Source organism: Sturnus vulgaris, chromosome 2 (genome assembly GCF_052056855.1).
Source record: "Sturnus vulgaris isolate bStuVul1 chromosome 2, bStuVul1.hap1, whole genome shotgun sequence".
Lineage (NCBI taxonomy): Eukaryota > Metazoa > Chordata > Aves > Passeriformes > Sturnidae > Sturnus > Sturnus vulgaris.
In genome coordinates this window covers 86501223-86522776 of record NC_142244.1, presented here as the reverse complement: position 1 = coordinate 86522776, position 21554 = coordinate 86501223, and the positions used below count along the sequence as shown (strand labels likewise).

Genomic DNA, 21554 nt, shown 5'->3' with positions numbered 1-21554 from the left:
CATACAGTAATACTGAAAGCAAGATTAGTGCATTTGTATTTTCTTAAAATAAAAATAAACAACAGGGAACACAAGACTTCCTAAAGTCGTCCTGAAAGGCTTAGGAAAGCCTGGACTCCTGCTGCAACCATGGTGGCAGCCATTAATTTTTAACTTCAGACTTCAACTTCCCATTCCTATCCAACCAAGCTAACCACGAATGCCAGACAGATTGGGAGTACAGGCTTAGAGAGGTAGAATTTAACATCTGTGCAATTCTGCAACTAATCTACTCAAGTCTGGAGGAAAGAACACAGAAAAAGATGAAAACAGTAATGCTACCTCTGAATGACATTTTTCTTCTTTTTAATGGCTTGTCTTAATGGCTCCCTAAGTGTGACCTGGGCAAAGTCCTGAAGAGCTGCATAAATTGTATGACGAATGGCATGATTGAAAACACTTTCCATTCGTCCCATCAGCACCTGAAGACCCTTGATCATGGCAATCACCTGCAAAATAAAACCCCAGACAAATGTATTTTTCTTATTTTGTTTATATATTTGTACAAACAGTGCATTTTTAAATACAAAAAAAATGAGAACAGAAGAATTAACAAGTTACAAACAAAAAAGGATGGATTTGCTGTGCTCCTCCTATATACTGAATGGAGGAACACACACTGTTTCAGAGTCAGCACAGGGCAGGCTGTCTTTTTGCACTGGATATGCAAAATGCTTAGAGAGAATGTTTTCTTTTGTATAGAATTAATCTTTGGAAAATCCCTATAGAGAAGCATTTCTCTTACCTCAACCAAAGCAAACTTCTCCTCACTAGTATAATTGTATCTTGTTGCTCTTTCATACTCTTCTGCATTGTCAGGACAATCTTTATTAGAATATTTGTCAGTTGGGTGAACCAGCTTCCACGAGTACTGCAAGTTCACAAGGCAGAAGAGGGAGAAAAAAAGATGGGGGAAACAAAAAGAGACAAAAATGCCTGAGAAACACAAAACACAGCTGGACACAAATAACATGCTTTGAGAAATACCACAGTGTTTTCATGAATATATGAAGAATAGTATTTGGCAGTATGTTCAAACTTTGCATAAATTCTGAAACTACTATCTGGTGGAAATGCCAAACAATAATTATCCTAAAAACTTTTCCTGAAAACCAGTGATTCTGTATTATTCCAAAGAAATGCAACTCAAACTCAACAGGTATCGCACTTAAGGGCGTTTTTTACTGTGCAAATGTTAACACAGGCAAAAGTTCCTTCTCTACTTCACATGTGAGAAACACAGAAAGACTTCAGAATATAAGAAAAAAAAATCCATCAGATTCACACAGAAAAAGAGGACCTTTCTACTTGATGAAATATTCACATTTAGATTTCAAAACACAACCAGAAAACTACAGGTTTGGGTTGTTGAGGTTTTGGGGGGGGAGGGTTGATTTTTAAGTTTAATTGGCTGAAAGGTGTGTAAATAGCTGTATTATCTGTGACAATATGATCTGCAAAGTATGCACTTCTCTTAAATACTGCCTTTTCAGTCATTGCTAGCACAGCTCAAAATGTTCCCGAGCAGTGCCAGGCTAGCCTAATATTCATCAGGGTACCTCAAGTGAAAAATTCTAGTCACATTTAAATACAATTTTCTCACCGTTTGAGTTCAGCACATAGTAAGATCTCGTTTACATCACCTTAACGTAAATGTTAGATTACAGAGCAATATAAATTTGCCTACAATGGATTAACAGCACCAATTCATCTACAGCAAAGGGGAGCATCCCACCCTGTAACCTGAATGCTACAAATAGGACACTGTGGAAATTATTAAACAAAGATGAAGTTCTTTGGGGGCATTAAACTGACAGGGTTAAGATGCATATCAAACATATGCTGCAAGTTTTTATCTGAACACGATGCATGTAACTAGGTTCATGGATACTCAGTGAAGGTAGAGACAGGTAAATAATTAGGATACTCCATATGAGAATAAATTCTCACTAGGACAGGAAGAAGGTGAACACAAACTTGAACTTAGATGAGAAGTATTTATGGGAATCCATAAATACAAACTAGAAAGACAATGAAAAGCACTGAGAATAGCGAAAAAACCTGCTGTGATGCTCAGAGAAAGTTTGCTCTGGAATGACTAGGATAAAAACAGAGCTAAGAATGAGAGACTTCCTTCAGAGATATAATAAAACAGGAAGATTTTCATTGTGAAGAGACCTTGGATGCAGCAATTTGTGATGACAGAAAGAAAGGGTGCAAGTCTAGGAGCTGCAAAGGTAAGAATAGATGACAGCAACCTCTCTTAAGAAGAGAAAAGGAGAACAAGATTTTCACCATTAAATACACTGTGGATTTAAATAGGAATAGAATAATACAGGGAAAAGCATGACTCATCTACTGGCTTTTAAAAGAGGCAATTAAAAATAAAAATGAGAGAGAAAATTGGTTCTCCAGCTATGCCCACTCTGACTGTACTGGAGTTGCATAGTGCAAATTATTTCATGCTCCCTGAGACATCTGAGGCAGAAGAGGAGCAAGTCCGGCTTCTCTCATACAGTAAGTCACGTTTCAACCCTTCCTAGAACATGTTTTGGTTCAACTATGGCACACAGCTTCTATCCAATGTCTGTGGCACAACAAGGACTCCTGCATCCTCTCCTTCAATTTCTGCCTTAAGCAGCTTCTTATTGGAAAAAAGCACATTCACTTTTCTGACTGGCATCTATTTTTAAAATAAATTATTACAATACAGAGAAGCAACTCAGCATGTTTCCCCTTCCTCATCTCCTCTCACATTTTCTTTTTCCTGCACTTACTTTCCTTTTGACCAAAAGCTCAATCTAAAGCCAATGGTAGCCCTTCCATCCATTTTTGTGTGTTAAAACCATACATACATTCAATTTACTCAGTGGTGATGTCTAAACACAGCCAGTTGGAGCTGTTTTATCACCTCCTCGATGATTGCATGTCACTACAGATGTTTCTAACAATATAATTTTAAACAGCATTTAGAAGGAAATTATGAAGTCTTGGTCTACAAAATGTTTGTATCAAGAATGACATTAAAACATCTGGTAAAGGTTCACAGGGGACAGCCTATCCATTAAATAGAACAAGTTGAATGTACTGTGAGCTACGAGCAACTGGATCTTCAAAGCAGTAACATTACTCCTAGACTCTGAGAACTTCATGTGCCATCTTCTAGGAATGAGGTTTGAAGCAGAAGGAGAAAAGCAGCAAAGGAAGAAGGAAGAGGGAAACTAAGAGAAGAAGATTCTTTTTGGGTCCCTTCCAACTCAGAATATTCTTTGATCCTTTGAAAACATAACATGTATTTTTCAGTCCAGTAAAGCAAAACCAATTTATCCTGTCTAGCCTCACCAAGCCACATCTTTTTAATTTGGTTTTATTTCCCATGTAACATACCACTTCCATGACATGGGCACTCCACTGGGAGAGAAGCTGCAGGCCTTGGAGAGAGAGATCAAAGAGCTTCCGATATTCTGCATCTGTTTTTTGAGCTTCCTGTCGACCAGACCCAGTCACTACCTAGACATTATTTAAAAAAAAAAAAAATCCACATCAGAACATGCTGTATTCAGCATCTACAGCCAAATTTCTACATCACTTGAAGCACTAAATCAGCATCATATACCAACACCTGCTTTACCATCTAGCATCAGTTTTTTTCTTCTAGAGACTTACAAAACTTCACAGATTTTGGTCAAGAGATGGAAACCAGTGGTATCCCTAATGACCACAATATTGTTGCAGATGAATTCAATATATCAATTACATACAATATACATAGTTACTTCTACTTGTTGACTCTCTATACTATATATATATATGAGTGTGTGTACACATATGCATTTCTGTATTCTTTTACTAATCTCTTAACATAATTTAAACTGTTAAAAGTACCTATTTGGAGTAAGGACAAGACAGCATATTCTAAATGAGACATACCAAAATTACTAGGATAAATCTGAGATACATAGAGAGAAAGAGGCAGAAGGACGTTAGAGTTTGTATGATGTGTCATTATTATGTTAAATTTAAATAGTACAAATATATAATTCAGAGAGTGGGGATTAGACCTGCACTCAGCTTTTCTTGACTCAGGTGGCCAAGCTTTGTCATTTAGCTAGCCAGAGATTTATCTGATTTTCAGATACTTAATAATAACTGTTAATGAGTGCCGTGCAATTTGCACATGTAGCTCTAACTCCACTCACCTCACTGTTGCTGTAACGAGCCAGTTCAGATATAAAACGCATATGGTCTTCTCTGATTTGGATCATCTGCTCACAAATATTGTACTGAGGACTACTGCTGGAAGATGTGCATGTCCATCTGGTTCAGAACACAAAAAAACCCCACCTGAATCAGTTTTGACAATAAACAGCACAAGTGATACTGCAAAGAAAGATCCACAATGCATTGCTTCTATTTTTTTTTTTTTTACACATTTTCCTTCTCTGTTGTTTGAGGTTTTTCCTCTCTTCACACCTCTTCCTCTAACCCTGCACAAGCCATTAGTGATGCACTGCCCTTCTGAGTTCAAACAGCACTTCTTCCAAGTCTTACAAAAAAAAAAAAACTGTGTCTGTTTCGGGAGTTTTTGTTTTTTAAAGGCTGCTGCTATGAAATATGAACCAGCATCTCTCTTCAAGGGCACTTAGGAACAAGACCAAAAAGGATTAAAAGGTAGGGCAGAAGTACAGGTATAGGCTGTAAGATACATCTAGCCACCTGCAGATATTTTTTATTATTGTTGAACTCTGAAGAGTGTATAGTACGCTCCCAGCTATAAAAAAGGCATTATCAAGTACTATTAACATGTTATAAAGAGGCACACAAAAAACATGCTACCAAGAATGTCATGTTAAGTAGCCTCATATTTTAGTAGCTCAGTAGGCCCACTGCCATTGATTTTCTCTTAGCAATTACATGCAAGTTATGCAATTTTTTCTGCAGGAATTAAAATGCAAAGCACAACATTCTAAATTCATGTAACTGGAGGCAAGGTCTTGGAGGAGCACAGAAAGGTTCACTAAAACAAAGCAATAACCAAAAAACATGGATCCATTAATGTAACAACTGGCTGCATTTTCCCACCATTTTGCTGTGCTGTACACCTAGCCAAAAAAAAAAAAGGGGGATACAAGCTAAGTTGCTGCTCCATGTACAATGTACACATGCCTATTCACCCATGCACTACTACTGCTCACCTTTCTTAGTAAAATCCTTCATTTCTTTTAAAGAAAGTTTCACATTTAAAAGAAAAAATAAAAACTAAATTAGTGTAAGATAAAATTAATTTCTTCCAATCCAGATGATAAGAAATGTCACAGATGCAAGAATGAGCTCAGCAGCATAGAAAGGTTTTTTAATCATCTGTTTCTCCAGTTGTATCCATTACATGAATTACATTAATCGTGAAATACCCACACCAAAAAGATGCTGAAGTGAAAATCCTCTTAGTTACCACAGACCCACGGACTAACAGGTGAGTATGAAAATATACTCCAAGGGTCAGATCTTCCCTATCCCAGATGCTCCATTCTGTTTCTTTCTCCTTCCTACCTGGACTTATTTTCCTCATAATGGGCACTGGTCTTAATGTATCTTGCAAGTTCAATCTGCATGTCACCAAACAGTGGGACAACCTGCAACTGCTGTACACAGGGAACAAATCAGATTAGATAAATTAGTAAGACAAATCGTGGTGAACAGAAACCATTATTTACCCATATTATAACCCAAAGAGGTGATCTTTTCTATTTAAATATATTTAAAATGCAAGAGAAACTACCTTTAAAATCACATCTTAACCAACCTTAAAGTACTTGTCTATCTTGGCTAAATTTATCCTTTTCTTTGCATCCAACTTATAGATGTTACTGACACTTCCATCCATCAGGTATAATCCAAAGCCCATCACCTGAAAAAGGAAAAAGTTAAGCCTTCGACAAAAGGAACTCAGAACTAAAAACCTGTAAGTCTGTTCTTCGTATAATTTAAAAAGTAACATTTTAAAACCAGTCCTGAAATACCCAACCTCCTTCAAACAGAATATATTTTCAAATACATATATTTCTGTACTATTCTTTTTCACCTGTATTAGGTTTTTACATTAACATTAGCCTGATCTGTTCCCCTTAAAAAAAGATACTGCTTGTTTGTATAAAGGCTTAGCATAAAAAACCAAAAATCTGACTGAAATGAGAGTCTGGCTATTTTTGGAGCTTTTCTTTTCACTTCCATTTTATTCTGAGTGACTGCTTTTCTGGCATTCAGTGCCTCTCTGAATTATACACACAAGAGCTTAAAAGCATCCAAAAAAATCTAATTACATTTTGTCCAAGGTATTTGATTAACATAAGGTTAGAAATTTATCAGGAAAACGTGGTCACAGCACCAGCCTGACAGAGCTCAAGAAGTGTTTGGACAACACTCTTAGGCACATGGTGTGACTCTTGGGGATGATCCTGTGCAGGGCCAGGAGTTGGACTCCATGATCCTCGTGGGTCCCTCCCAACTCAGCATATTCTGTGATTCTATTTAGTATTTACAGGAGCCAAGCAGAGCAACTTACTGTGCTTGAAGCATCTCTACTGAACAAAAGACCTAAATACAAGTCACACTTGTAGATAGAACATAAATACTCTAGAGTTCACGTGTGGTTTTAGAAGACTTTTGTTTACCCCTAATAAACAGCTCTCCAAAAGTTAAACATTGAAGTGACTTAAAATATCTGTCATGAGGCAGATTTTTAGCTTTTACTCTGTATTTTTTCTTCCACTGAAAGACATGCAGCTAATAATATCAGCCACATTTCACACTGCCCAGCACCCTCTTATTGCAGATACATACTCCAGCTAACTAAACTGACTTATTAATCCTAACTTTCAAGATACTTGATACACAGCCTCACTTCCAAAAGCTTTTGAAACAATCTTGCCACATATCTAAAATAAAATGCAGTAGTTCCTTTCTGCTGTCATTCTACTTCGTAGAAACACAATTCCATAGAATTGGATGCAGTTAAAATGGGTCAACTTCAATTTATGTAAAAAAAAAACAAATGGATTAAAAGCTTTCAAATAATTTTAGCATGTAATACAACAAAAAGACAAGGATGGGGAAAAGCAGTAATTTGAATTATTTGCTTAACCTGGTTCCTTTAAAAAAAATCAACCAGAAACAATCTGGAATTCCAACATCTGTGGCCTGCCTCAACATTCATTTTTTAATATTGTGCCCAAAAGAAACCTACCTTCAAAAGCATATGCTTCTCACTGGGTGTTAGATACATTTTGTTTTCATAGTAGTCCACACACAAAGTCACAATATCTGCAAGCAGCTCTTCATAGCCAACAATCACCTCCAACTGCTGCTGCAAAGACTGGAGAAAAAAAAAAGAAGGATATCAGTTAACTAGTTACACCGAATGTGAAAAAATTATTACCAAACTGGATGAGCTTTATTTTAATACTTTTGCAAAGCATTAGGTAACTTGCAAGAAGACAATTCAAGCTTACTTGCGTTATCTTGTTGTGGTTGGCAAGGAACATGGAAAGGTTCTGAGATTCTTGAATGGACTGAGGATCTGCCATTTTCCGCAGGAACTGAGCAGCTCTTTAAAAACAGAAGAAAAACTGAATTTCCCTTGGCCAAGACTTACTTTTGTAAGTAAATCTATCTCCTCAAAAAAAGGTGAAAAGTTCACTAGAAGAGAGAGATGGACTTAATTTATCCACATTAACTGGTTTACTATCCCAAATTCTTCACTACAGCCCTACTTAGAAGGTCCAATAAAACACAAATGAAAAAACATTGGCTATATCCTTCAGCTGGGTGCAGCTGTGGCCCTACAGATCCAAGCCACTCAACAGCCCAGGAGAAGTCAGTCTTCCAGAAAACAAGCATTTGGACTCCAGAAACACACCTCCAATGAAAAAGAAAGGCAAACCAATTAAGTTTAAGAGGTCTCTAGGCACAACAACAACTACAACAGGTGGAGGCAGAAACTAAATCTCACATAAGTAGAAGCAGCACAGGTAAATTTGGCTAGTCATTGAATAGTTTTCTCTGAAAGACCATAGATGCTAGAGCTGGCATAAAGGCTGTCTTGCCCTGCTGCTCTGACCACTGTGTTCAGCAGAAGATACTGATACCATCTGGCAGCTCAAGTACAAAATATGGCCACATGTATCTCATCCCCTCCCTTCCCTGCTACACCTGCAATCACAACGATTTTGAACAGCAAAGCTGAAACATCTTAAGAACAAGTACAACAACTCTCAGCTACAAATGTCAAAAGTGGATGCCAGGAATAGATCAGAATAGGAATAGCACAAGTGGCCAGAAAGCCAGCTTCCTCTCCAACTTAGAAACAGCAGCTTTACTGAACAAAGTATATGCATTACATTTAGCATATACCAAGACATAAATACTTGACAGATTGGCATTAAAGGCAGAAAAACCTTCTGCTGCTGGAAGAATAGCACAAAGAAAACGAATGTACTCAACTGCCTAACTGCAGTTCAAGCCATCCCCAGTTTAAGGTAGCTTGTCCCACGCGTGCAGAGAATATTTTTGAAGAAAAAGCTGTCAGAAAAAAAGCAACTGCTGCCATCTCGTGGGAGGCCTGAATCCTGGCAGCAAAGCCGGGTCCTGCTGCCCCTTACCGCTTGTAGGCTGAGTGATCGTTCTTCACGCTGCACTTCATGTTTTTCAACTCATCCAACACAGCAAACATGTTGATGAATTTGCCCAGTGTGATCAGATAGGCTTCAGACACAAAGTCCTTCCTTCTCTCTGCGTGGCACAAGCGTCTCACCTCCCCACAAAACCGTTCAATTGCGTTTCTCTAATGGGGGGAAAAGACAGAAAAACAGGAAGTAAACGCCATAACATTTCCAGGGAAAAAAAGTTTCATCATATTCCTAGAGCTGGTCCAGTGAAAAGCTCCAGTGAAGCAGAAAAACGTTTAAAGCATGCAAAACTAGCAAGGCATGAGTACAGGCCTTTCAGGTCCTCCTCTGTGTACTTGGTGTGTGCTACAAGTGTAACCAGTGATTTTTGCCACCAATCTTGCCTGACACAAGAGCCAAGGTTCTTCTTTGCAGATAAAAGTAATTAAAAGTACAAATAAAAAACAGGGCGAGGGGTAATGTTTTTTAAACTAAAAGAGGGTCAATTTAGACTGGATATAAGGCAGAAGTTTTTTACAATGAGGGTGGTGAGGCACTGGAACAGGTTGCCCAGAAAAGCTGTGGGTACCCCATCCCTTTTTCACTGCAAGGGGTTAGATTATATGGTTTTCAAGACTCTTTCCAACTCAAACTATGCTGTGATTCTATGAAGTTTAAAATCCCTAAGAAAAAAGGGATTTCATGCTCTTCAGTGAGGAAATATATACGAATTAAAAGGCAAATTATAGGCATGCTCCCTTCAAACAAACAAACAAAAATCCACAGCACACTGTACATGCCAGCTCTCTTAAGTCATCCTGGCACGTGTTTATTTGAGGGCTTATTTCCAAGCGCACACCAGGGCCGTTTCAGATGGAGATCACAAACACGAAAAAGACAGCAACTTCAAATGAAAGAAGGAATCTGTTCCGACTTTAGAGCTCTAATCTGCTTGAATGAAAGGAGATTGAATGAAATGTAACATTTCCTGTTGTCTTTTCCAAGCGGGGGTCTTAGTGAGTGCAAACAATCTCCTCCTTCCTGCGTGCTCCAGGCCTCACAGGCTCTAGTTGCTCCATGTCTGAATAATGCCTGGAAACATCCTCAGTCCACTGAAATAGATGGCAAGCTGCCAGGAGGGAGGAGAAGGCAAGACAGACTGCTATTCTCCAGCTCGGGTGGCTGGCAGGTCACAACAACTGGGTTAGCTTGCCTCAGTTATGAATCACCATAGCAAAGCTGCACCTGCTGCTCTGCTGCCCAGACTTGTGGATCCCTCATTCCCCAGCAAATGGTTTCTGTGCTGCTCTTATTATACATGTGAAAAACATTATATTTCTATTTCCTTTCTTCCTAAAGTGACAGATCTCTGTCCCCATGTTCTGCATAAGGTAATAACTTCTGATTTTATGTTGAAAGTCTTCATAGAGATTGATTCAAGTTTTTAAGATAGGCCTAAAAAATTCTACCCTTCTGTGAGACACTATGTTGTGTTTTTTCTAACACATAATGACTAAGTTCAGTACCTGAGCACACAGTATGAAGTAGACAAAGCAGGAATATAAAATGACAAGCCTACTGACAAATTTTGTTTCCATTCCTTTTACCTGAAAGTACATAAAATTCATCAGTTTCGTGACTTCCGGCTCCAGAACTTCCACAGTTTTCTCATAAATTTCTACTCTGTTAGGCTGCTCGTTGCACTTGACCTGTGGATAATTAAAGAGGTTATTATATCTGGAACTTTGTCTGATAAAGCCCCAGCAACTAAGATCCTAAGAAAATGCATTACCATCCTAACGATACAAACTTAAAGACAAAAATTTCCAGGTTTGGTAACCCTATGCTAATCTTCTAAGCTTTATTGTGCGTAAAAAATCCCAAAACAATCTAAGATTTTTCCTACTACTTTACAGCAAGTAATTTAGTTGTCAAACACATCTGTAGTGTGTATAGGGTGTAACCTTTCCACATGAAGCCACTTGCTCAAAAATCATGCACTAAAATAGGGCCGGAACTGTAAATTAAAACAGGCTACCTGATCTCCACTCTAAATATTGAAACCACAGGATAAGCCTTCCTTGCATTTCAGTATAAAAATAATTGCATTACAAATTCATTAAACAAGAAGGAGTCAACTCATGGTAATAATTGTGTTCAGTTTTCTGACTCCTCTCAATATTCTTCCCACCCCATTCCTGTACAGCCACTCCCAGATACTTGAAGCTGACTTGTGCCCTATTCACAGCAGGGCTTTTTCTGTATACAGATCAAGAAAGCACTGTGTAGCTCTGACCTTTAGAAAGTGGCTATCTTGGAGCAGTAATGTCTAGAAACTTACATATTTAACCTGAATGTTAATTGTTACATGCTATGCTACCTGTTTTGAATTCAAGTATTAAACTGGGGAGTGGGAAGAGTCCATTCTCTTAAATGAAATGCTGACTTAAGCAGATCCCACAATCAGAAATCTTCCTTTTAAAGCACATTACCCTTATACCACTCTTGAACCAAAAAGTCAGACTGACACAAACCTCATGAGGTATTGCTATAAAATGCCTTAAAAAAAAATAAAGTCCAACTGGTGCCCAAGTGCTAAAAGACACTGTTCTATGGCATGCCCAACTAAACAATTCAGGAATCAAAGCAGACTCCACTTTGGATCTCAGTGACAAATTTCTTTCTGTGTAACTCCACACTAAAATAAGATAGAAGCTCCCATGCTGCATGGCAGTAGAATTTTCATCCATTACCTGGGGAATGGCTCTTGAGCAGCTTCTCCATGTGTATAACATGATTGCATATTCCTGACCTTCTTCTAACATTTCATTCTGTAAGGAAGACACACAGTATAATTAGGAATTGTAATACAAAAGGATTATATCCATGTATCTTTTATCATTCCAAGCCCTTGTCCAAATGAACCTATTTCTCTTACCAGAATGTATATGTACAAACACACATATATTGCATGCTGAACGATGCATCATCAGTTATTATCTCCCCAGATCATACCGGTTTGTGTGTTGTTCTTTCTTCCCAAAACTAATGACACTGTGACCTACAAGTATAAATATAAATGCTAATCTTGGAGTAGGGGAGGGTGATTGGATGGTGCTTATTCTTCCTTTTAAACTCAGGGACCCCAGGTGGAATGTTCAAGAATGAAAGAGTCAGCACATGCAGAATAATTTTTTACATGGCAAAGGAAAGGTACAACAATATCCAAACAATCAAAACAGGTAAAGGAGTAAAAGTAGGCTGATGTAAACATAAATAATTTTCAGTAGCATATAACCAGGTGCTTTATCTGCCCATTCCACCATTTGTGAACTGGCCTCTAGAATTATAAAATTATGTATTATTCCTAATTTTCCAAGAATGACATGAAAGCAACTAACAACATTAGTTGCTCAAGAGGAAAGGCAATTAAAAAAAATTCTAAGAAGTGTGTTTGGAAAAAAAAAAAGAAAACCGACACATTTTTCCATCTTACTCCCTCCTGGAAGTGCTGTAGGTAACCTGTTTTCTGGGACCATAAATCTGACCATGAACTGCAAGAAGATGCATTCCTCTCCTTTTATTGTACGTAACACAAAAGTGTGCATCAGAGCATCTACTTACCATGCTAGAATGGACTGTAGCTTGCTCAATGTATCTTGCAATACCAGTGACAAATGCATTTCTGTCTTCAAAATTAGTGTTGAAGTTTGGCTGCAGAGAAAGGAAAAGATGGAATTAAGTCTTCTGTAGCAGCATCTCTCCTAAGAAAGAAAACTGTGAACCTGGCATTTTTCAGCCTGGAGAACAGAAGGCTCTGGAAGAACTTACGGCAATGTCCAGGAACTAAAGGGGTCCTGCAAGAGAGCTGGAGAGGAACTTTGTACAGGAGCATGTAGTGACAGGACAAATGGGAATGGATTCAAACTAAGAGTAGGTTTAGATTAGGTATTACCAAGAAATTATTGACTGCGAGGGTGATGAGGCACTGAAACAGGTTGCTCAGAGAAGTTTTGGTTTATTCATCCCTGGAAGTCTTCCAGACCAGGCTGGATGGGGCTTTGAGCAACCTGGTCTAGTAGATGGTGTTCCCACCCATGACAGAGGGGTTGGACTACATGATCTTTAAAGTCCCTTCCAACCCAAACCATTCTATAGTTCTAGGAAAATAATTTTTATATATATTGCAAATAAAACACACTTTGGTTTTGGGCAAAACTACTCTTTCTTAAAAGCACTGGGAAATGGAAAAACTTTTTCCTATAATGAGAAAATACCTGGTAAAGAAGAGATGATGGTGGGGGCTCAATACATGGTTGCTGATCCGGCAATGGTAATTCCTCCAAGAGATCCACATTGGACAAGGCATCCTCCAGAGTTACTTGAGCAGTCATTTTGCACCTGGTTAGAAAATATATACATACATATAGCTGTGCAGATGTATATACATAGATATAACTTTATATGTGTTACTATATACACAGTAAGCAAATGAGTAACATGAAGAGTAGGCAACTATTTATATTGTGGGAAATGGGAAGTTTCCCTTTGACCAAAACAGAAGGGAAACAGTCAAACAGAAACTCAGTTGATTTTCAAATACAAGTTTAAATAAAACTTTCGAGACTAATACCCTCGTCCTTCCTTTTAGGACTTGAGAAACATTTCTCCTCCCCCACTGTTGGACACCAAAAATACAGGAAAGGATGATTCTAAAGCTCAGGCTTGAGCCAATGTGCTTTTATACACTACAGCTTCTACAACTACATCATCTTCAGGAGACCAGGCTGTCAAAAGGTGCCAGCAGCCTCCAGTGTTTCATGTCCTAGGACATCCAGATCTGCAGCTTTGGGTAGTTGATGTTAGAGCCCTCAGGGCCATGGCAATCTCCGTAAACCTTTGACTGCTGCCACTGCCTGGGGTTTCAAACCAAGAACAGCAATGGGAAGAAATCTGGGCCATCTGTGACCACTGACCAAGCACTGGAACAGGTTGCCCAGAGAAATTTTAGAGTCTCCTTCACTGGAACTTTTCAAGAACTGTCTGGCTGCAATCCTGTGCCATGCACTTCAGGATGACTCTGCTTCAGCAGGGAGGTTGGACCAGGTGAGCAACTGTAGTCCTTTCCAACCTTACCCCTTCTGTGATGATGTGAAAATTTAGGAAGAAAACGTGAGGTGGAACAACTCAGTCATCCACTTTTATATAATTATATACTCATTCTCCTTAGTGGAGTGAAAAAATATTGATTTTTAAGGTAATATCTCTAAACAAGATGTCTCTTATTTTGCAAGTTATTTTCCTCCATTTACCGGAGAAAAACCATACACCTATGGTGCAAGAAGCAGCTGAGCACTGCCCTCAGCTCTAACCAGGAGGAAAGGAACACTGAGCACCCATATCCCAGAGGAGCAGTACCTGACTTGGCATGGAACTGTGGACCTGTTCCATTCCCACATGCAGGGAGGGTACAAGCAGATCCCAAGGCAGCTTTGACAAAACCTCACTACAAGACAGCTGGTATGGGCTGGTGATCCCACCATTTGCTGCACTTTTATTGGCCTGGTAGAAACACCTCCTCACTTTCTCTTGCCTAATTATAGATTCCTGGAGAAAGATCCACAGAAACAGCATCTTTATCCCCAAGGAAGGGCTCAGCTGACAAAAAAAGAACCAGAACCTAAACTCAAGGAGAGAAAGCAACCAGGAGTGATTACCTGTCTATCTCCAGAGACCAAACCTCTGTACCAAGCCATGGCTGCAAGGCTAATGTATCACATATGGAGAGAGCTTGCCAACAACTTTATAAACAACAACCAACAGAAAGATTCATAAGTCTGTTTCTTCTCAAATGCCCAGCCCAAATCTTGCTCACAGCCTGAGCATATCAGTTTTGGTTAAAATAAATAAATAAACCAGTGCTCATATTGTGCAATTTGTGATCCTTTCCAAAAAAGGGATGAAGGACTGGACTGACAGGAGTGCTGGCTGGTAAACCAGTGCCAGGATGTTTGCCCAACAACTGCCTACACCCAGATCAAGCTCCAACACAAGAACCACAATTATTTTCAAATTAGAGAGCAGCAAAGAACATGGTGTCCTCCCTTCAATAAATCAACACGTGCCAAAAAACTTCCATGGCTGGGCAAAAGTCCTGTGAGGAGGTCAGCATGAACAGTTTTATCCTGGAGGAAACTCAGCTGCCAAGAAGTCAGAACATCTACAGATGAGTCTATATCTATAGGCACTTTATATATGAGTGTGAGTATCTATAAATCAAGCTTTAGCTAGAAAACAGATTAACTGAGAGGCTCCTTCCAAGCTGAAACTTTTCTTGCTCTTAGCCTCCCTGTCAAAGAAGAAATGCCCAGTGTGCAGCTGCTCTGGGATGTGCTGGGGATGGGATCAATGGGCCATAGACCTCTATCCCACTGGACAGGCAAATGGCCACAAAGCATTGGCTCCAAGAAAGCACTACAAATAATGTTCTAAAACCCATAGTGAAAAATGGCCCACCGTTCTACACCAAAAATTACTGCAACTATCTGTGTAAAGGGGAGGTGTCACTGCATGCAAGGAATATATCAGCACCCTCTCCCACACATCTTCCTTCTCCTCCTAAAACATGGTCCACCAATGATTTGGGCCTCTGCTGTTGAGCAGACAGGTTTTCACAAAATCCAAGATCCTGACTTGTAATTCCTCAGCATTACAGGTGAATATTTTGAAGATGTGGTCTGTACATCCCCATTCTGAAAACACACCTGCATGCTTTTGGCCTCAATATTTACAGCTGCACAGGAGTAATCCTCCAGCATCAGTTATGTTCAGACTATAAGACATTAGACTGTCTGTGGATTTGTTTTAAATACTTAGAAAACAATTTAAAAATAGAAACCAAAATCCCAGCTGACTTACACTGCCATCTATTTAATAGCACAGGTCTGAGAAACCCTCACTAACAACCCATGGACAGGAGTAAGAAACAAAAGCTTCCTGCTGCCCTCTGGGTTGTGAAAAGAAACATGGGAAAGAACATTTTTTTAAGTCCTTCAGCATGATTTCCCAAAGAACAGCATTTTTCAAAGCAGGAAAACAAAAGCCATTGGGGACAGACAGTTGTAAATGTCTTCTTGTTCTGAGGTTGCTCACTGAAAGCTCCACTGAAAGCTTTTTGCCAAAAGTATCCACACACTTGGATTCCTTGGCCAAGTTCGATGTCACTGTTCTCCAGCCTTTGCACTCCAGTATCTAGCAAGACATGAAAGAGGAAGCAGCTCCTTCCTGCCCAGCTTTGACACATTTGCAAACATTGCGAGGGCGTAATTGACGTTTCCCTTTGCCCCTCCAGAAGTGAGCAGAGGAGTTTTGACAACAGCAATGGCAGGGGACAGCTGGAACTGGTTCAGGGATTTTCTCCCCTTCTTTGTCTTTGTTGATAAAGCAAGCTGCAAAAGACAACAGCTGTTTCTCATGTACAATGATGAAGGCTGGCAAAACTAGATTTTTTTTTCCCCTTAAGCCCAGAAAAATTAATTTAAGAATAGCTAAAATTCCCAAGACAGAAAATTGGATAGCTTTACCTCTTTAAGAGTCACAAGTTTATAACAGATTAAATTACTGGGCAAGAGAGCTAATACTTTAACAGATTCCTTTATGGCAGAGAACATTAGAAACTTCAAAGACCTACTTTAAAAAAAAAGTTTGACTAGGAGTTTACATAAACGAGAACAGACAGAAATGCTGTAGTCATACTCATCATTATAAGTTATACGAGGACATTTACCCAAACTGAGAATTTTTTCTTGCTAAATTCCTACAAAGCTGTGTTTTCAGTTCTGTACCCACATGAGATTCCCCAGGACAGCTTTTCTCAGAAGACATGTAAGCATTACTTCTGAAATGATACTTTTCTTTTTGGTATCTTTGGATTATGAACCATCCTTAAAGCACTAAAATAAAAACGTATGAACAAGAACATGTTTTGGTGGTTGTACACAACTGAATTAGTGAACATCCAACACTCATGATCTGACATTCTCCCTTGAGGAGACAGAATCACATATACCAGGAAGCTGTTTTGCTAAATTTTGGTGTTTGAGGAGCACACACAGCTTTCTAAGCAGGAGAGAGCAACGCCTGTGCCGATTCCTAGTTCCTTTTTCTGGATTTCGAAGCAAGAAACAAACCCGAGCCTCACAGTACCAAGTCCCATCATGCCCAAGGATGAGGAGATATCAGTCCCAGGGTTTGGGGGTTTTTAATGTTAGTGCAAGGCCATAGACTAGCTTAAACCAATATATTCTCTTTTTCTTCAGTTCTGCAGGAGATGAGCACCACATGGGCCTGACCTGCTTGAAGAGCTCGTGCTGTGGAAAAGCTCACTGAGCTGCCTCTCACATTTTGTCCACGTGAAAAATCAAGCCAAAAAAGGAGGCTCCTCTAGCATTGTTTACATTTTGATTTAACTTCAGAACTGGATTATTATTCAAAGTATTCACAAAAAAAGGTGGTAACCTTTTTTAAATGTCATAATTCTGCACCGTTGCTCTCAGCCATGCATGCTAAGCAGTGTCCAGCTAACAATACTGCTTTGATATTTAGAGGAGATGATTGTTAGTCCTAGTCCAGATAACCATTTCCACATCTCCATCCTTAGACAATAATGTCCAAGTCTTTGCAAAAGGTCCATACTCTTAATTCCAAGCATATCAGAAAACAGCCAGCATGCACCTCTTATCCATGTTCTTTTGGGCCTCCTGAAGATTCAGATTATTTAGAAGAAAATATGAAAAGAAGCAAATTATGGGGACAATGTTATGGAAAAAAAAAAAAAAAAATAGAAAACTGACCAGAAGAAATAATAAGAAATACAGAAGTTAAGGACTGAGAAAGCAGTGAATAGAGCACCAATTTCAGAATCTCTGTGAGAGAAAGGATTGCTGGAACTATTCTGTTCTCAAACTCGGAGGTTAAAAAAAATCCCCCAAATTCTAGAGAGTTAAGTAACAAGATTTTACGCTTTCTTTCAGTGACAGAGTTAAGTGGGACTCAGCCTACAGATAGCTAAAACAGGAAAAAATATGCTTACTGATACAAGATAGTTCTCATACATGTTCACCAGCAGTGCACACAATCCAACAGATATAACTTTTAGCTAGCAAACAAGTTAAAAAATAAATAAATGTGGGTAAAGCAAATGAACTTAGGTAACTATACCCTTATTGAGGATCTTCTTGGAAGTGTAGAAATTACCACACAGTTCCTCTTTAGCCTCTGGCTAAGGCTTCCCAGAAATGTCCTCTAATGATCTTATGAAACTATCCAGCTGATTTTCAAGAAGATATTGATCCCCAACATAAAAGTTCTACCTCAAATAACTGGGTTCGATGATATCTATTTACTGGTGAAAAATAAAGCCCTTCACCACAAAAGTTATCAGATGCAATGCTATGGCTGTGTTAGACAAGACAGGGAGATGATGAGGTTGGTATCATGTTACCACAAAAAATTTTTAAAATCCCAAAAGGTATCTTGAGTATCTTGACTATACACAGGGGAAGAATGGAAAGTCCTTAGCAGATACAAGTACATATGCCATTTACATTATTTGCAAATTGTCATTATCACCTGTACTGACTGCCAAATGAATGTTCCCACAGAAAACTGATAAACAGTATAATTCAGTCCTTTAGTTATAAAAATAAAGGTAGAGAGTATCAAGCTATAGTGAAAGCCAACTTTTCTTCAGAAGACTTAGACAAAGCAAGCAGAGGCATTTACTTTATGACAATTCTTGCTTTACTTTATGGAAGTTGAAATAACAATGCTAAACTTCCCTGAAATAAACAAAAAATAATTAAAATCTAAATCCCACAGCTGAAAGGTGCTTTTTTTCCTTTGCATCACTCACTCAAAGGTTTGACACCCTGAGGACATCTAAGCACCCTCACTTTGAAATCTCTAAGGATTTATCCTCACCCAACCATCAGAGCAGTAAGACAGCAGGCTTCCCTCTCGAAGCATGGTGGATTGAAGAAGGTAACAAACTGGAAACAGATTTCATGGTGTTTTTTGCTGTCACCTCCTTACAGTACATCTTCTGGTATATTGCTTCATACTGGAAAGATCAGACAGTGGACACAACTGTGTCTACTGCTATCACATGCTCATCTTGTGCCCTGAAAACTAAACTTCCATGGAAAATGAAAGATGGGTTTTACTCAGATCTTTCCCCTGTTGTGATATCAGCAAACAGTCAATGCTGTGGATGATAAAACCCCCCAACACCAGTATCACACATGGATATGCAGCAACCAGCCTCACCACGCAGGGCTGACAAGGTTCATCTCATTTAGCTCAGCTGTTCAGGGACAAGGATTTCCTTCTATCATTAACTGCCAACAAAAATAAGAGCATAAAAGAGACAGTGATGTAAAGGAACACACTTTCTTCAGCTAAACTTCAGATTAACTACCAGGACAGGACATGCCCACCAGTCTGAGAGCAAGGACTGCATCTTTGTTCAGCTGGGTCTTTATGCTGCCCTGGCATGAAGTGCTGCAGCAAGCTAGTAAGGGTAGATGAAAATGTGTTGGATTAAATAAATTCCCTTGAATTCCCCCATTCATACCACTTTTTGGACTGACTCGGAAAAAGGGGGTTGCAAACTGAGGCAAGTCCCATCTGCTCCTGAACAAACATCCCCATGGCAGTGACAGCAGAGAAAACCTCTCCTGGAGTCCTGTATTCTTCAGAGCAGCCCAACTACTGCTGCTGTCACTTTTGACAGACCCTCTCCCTCCTTGCCCCAGAAGACACATCCATCCCAGCACCTCTGATAGCACCTGGCCAGGCACGGGCGAAGAGCTGAATATGTAAAGATTTGTGTCACTGCTGAATCTCAGGGTGAGAAGAGTCAGAGGAATACCAGCACTGATCTTACCTCACCATTCTTGATACCATGCTACACACTATACCAGTATCTTAAATACACTTCTGAAAGGGGAAAAAAAAATAAAAAAAACTCCACATCTTTTAACTTCATTTAACCAAAAGCTCACACAAAACTGACTTTAAATATAGCATGCATCCTTTCAAAATGCAGAGAGTTACACTTCATACAGGCTGAAATAGCCCAGGAAAAACACATCCTATGGTCATCAAACTGCAGGGCAAGTTCCCAGCCCTGGAGAGGAGAGTTTGGGGCCCCTGGTCACAAAGGGTTGGATCAGCAGTTCTGGGTTGCAGCTGGCAGCCAGGGGCCTCACAGTATGCTCTGAGCTGGGATCAGCAAAGCCTGACCCATGCAAGCACAGTTTCTCTTTCCCCATAGCAGGAGAAGTTACCACAGGACATTCAGAGACCTGTGAGTGGGACAAGCAGATGTGCTCAGCACAGCCCACCTCCAGCTGCACACAGGATAGTGTAAGCCAGAAACCAGCATACATCCAACAGCAATAAAACACATGCAAATATTAGCTCGAGAATGCAGCCCAAGGAAGCAGAGGTGTTTTGGGACATCCAGGGAACTGGTTTTGGTAAAAGCATTCTCTACGTAACCCAAAAAAGCTCTCCAACACTGCAATTTTAAGTGGAAAATAATTATTTCATATTAAAAATATGGAGAGGGATCATGCCAAAGTGTGAGTTAATGAAGGTGGAGTTTCAATGATAAAAAATTGCTGTACTGTAGAAATTTTTGAATATTTTCTGACTTGGCAGATGAAAATAGTGTTTCATTTGACTGAAAAATTATGCTGGGAGGGGATGTCCTATGCCTTTTTGCTGTCCACTGGACACATTTTGTTTTTAAATAGATGCATTTGCTCTCCAAGTGCTTGTACATGTTCCCAGGCTCAAAATAAGACAAAGAGGAAGCATGTCTGCACTTTAAACAACAACTTCCTTTGACATTGCCTCTCTTCCTTTCCAAATCTGCAAAAGCAGAATATTTGAATCTTAAATTAAAATACAGTCTCATGGATACTGAAGATTGAAATTGCAGTGCAATCCATTAATTGAAATATGTATGAGTGGTTTTGCCTAAAAGAAATTATTATATATTAATATAAATATTAATAAATTATTTAAATGACTTTTGCATAAATAAATAAAATATTACCCTACTTAAAAGGACAGAATTCTGTGATGAAAATCAGGAAAATTTTACGTACTGCAGCTAAGGAGGGAAAAGAGAAGCTACTATTTACAAAAAAAGAGAGAAGCAAAGATATTCCACAGTTCACACACTGAATGGAAGAACTTCAAATGAAAGTATATTTAAAAAAATGATTGACTGGCCTGCTGAATTAGGGTCTTCAGGACCAACATCAGTAAACTCCATGATAACTAATGACAACATTCCCACAAGAACAGAATTGGTTGGCACAGCAGCTGAAGTTTTATCCCTATAGCAACACAACATTTTCAGGTTTCTTCTGTCCCATTGTGCCATTTTTCTATGCTACTGGATTGCAGAAAATCAATTAAATAATTCTTCTATTACGAAAATTTGATTCAATATTCTGTGTAATGTTCCTACTCAATTTAAACCATGAGATTCCAATCACAAAAGGCCCTTGTAACAGAAAGAGAACAAAAGGAATGGATTTTCTCTTCCAAGAACAGCACAGCAATTATGAAAATATTAATTTTTATTTTAAACCTCTAAGATCTCTCTCAAAAACTCCCTTTTAGTTCTATTTTAATTAAATTTCGAACACCTCAGCCCTTCAACTGCTTACCTATCAATTCAGACTGAGCAGAAAACATTTTAACACCCTGATAGCTAAAGCACTTCAGAGAACAGCAACATGATGCATCTCCTCTGTTTGAATGCTCTTTTCCTGT

General features: G+C 39.0%; 1 protein-coding gene across 3 annotated transcripts in view; it reads right to left on the bottom strand.

Moving 5' to 3' along the window:
* CYFIP1 (cytoplasmic FMR1 interacting protein 1) overlaps positions 1–21554 on the bottom strand; it is a 74506-nt gene that overhangs the window by 43407 nt on the left and 9545 nt on the right. For all 3 annotated transcript variants that reach the window (XR_015801610.1, XM_014892418.2, XM_014892426.2), the window contains exons 2-14: positions 12980–13103; positions 12327–12416; positions 11456–11533; positions 10310–10411; positions 8697–8878; positions 7548–7644; positions 7283–7411; positions 5843–5947; positions 5590–5681; positions 4239–4356; positions 3427–3549; positions 785–910; positions 322–488 (exon numbers count right to left, since the gene is read on the bottom strand). Coding sequence is in view for 2 of the 3 variants with exons in the window: in XM_014892418.2 (XP_014747904.1) it covers positions 322–488; positions 785–910; positions 3427–3549; positions 4239–4356; positions 5590–5681; positions 5843–5947; positions 7283–7411; positions 7548–7644; positions 8697–8878; positions 10310–10411; positions 11456–11533; positions 12327–12416; positions 12980–13096 (1526 nt within the window). In the remaining variant the exon portion in view is untranslated. The remainder of the gene's footprint in view (positions 1–321; positions 489–784; positions 911–3426; positions 3550–4238; positions 4357–5589; positions 5682–5842; positions 5948–7282; positions 7412–7547; positions 7645–8696; positions 8879–10309; positions 10412–11455; positions 11534–12326; positions 12417–12979; positions 13104–21554) is intronic.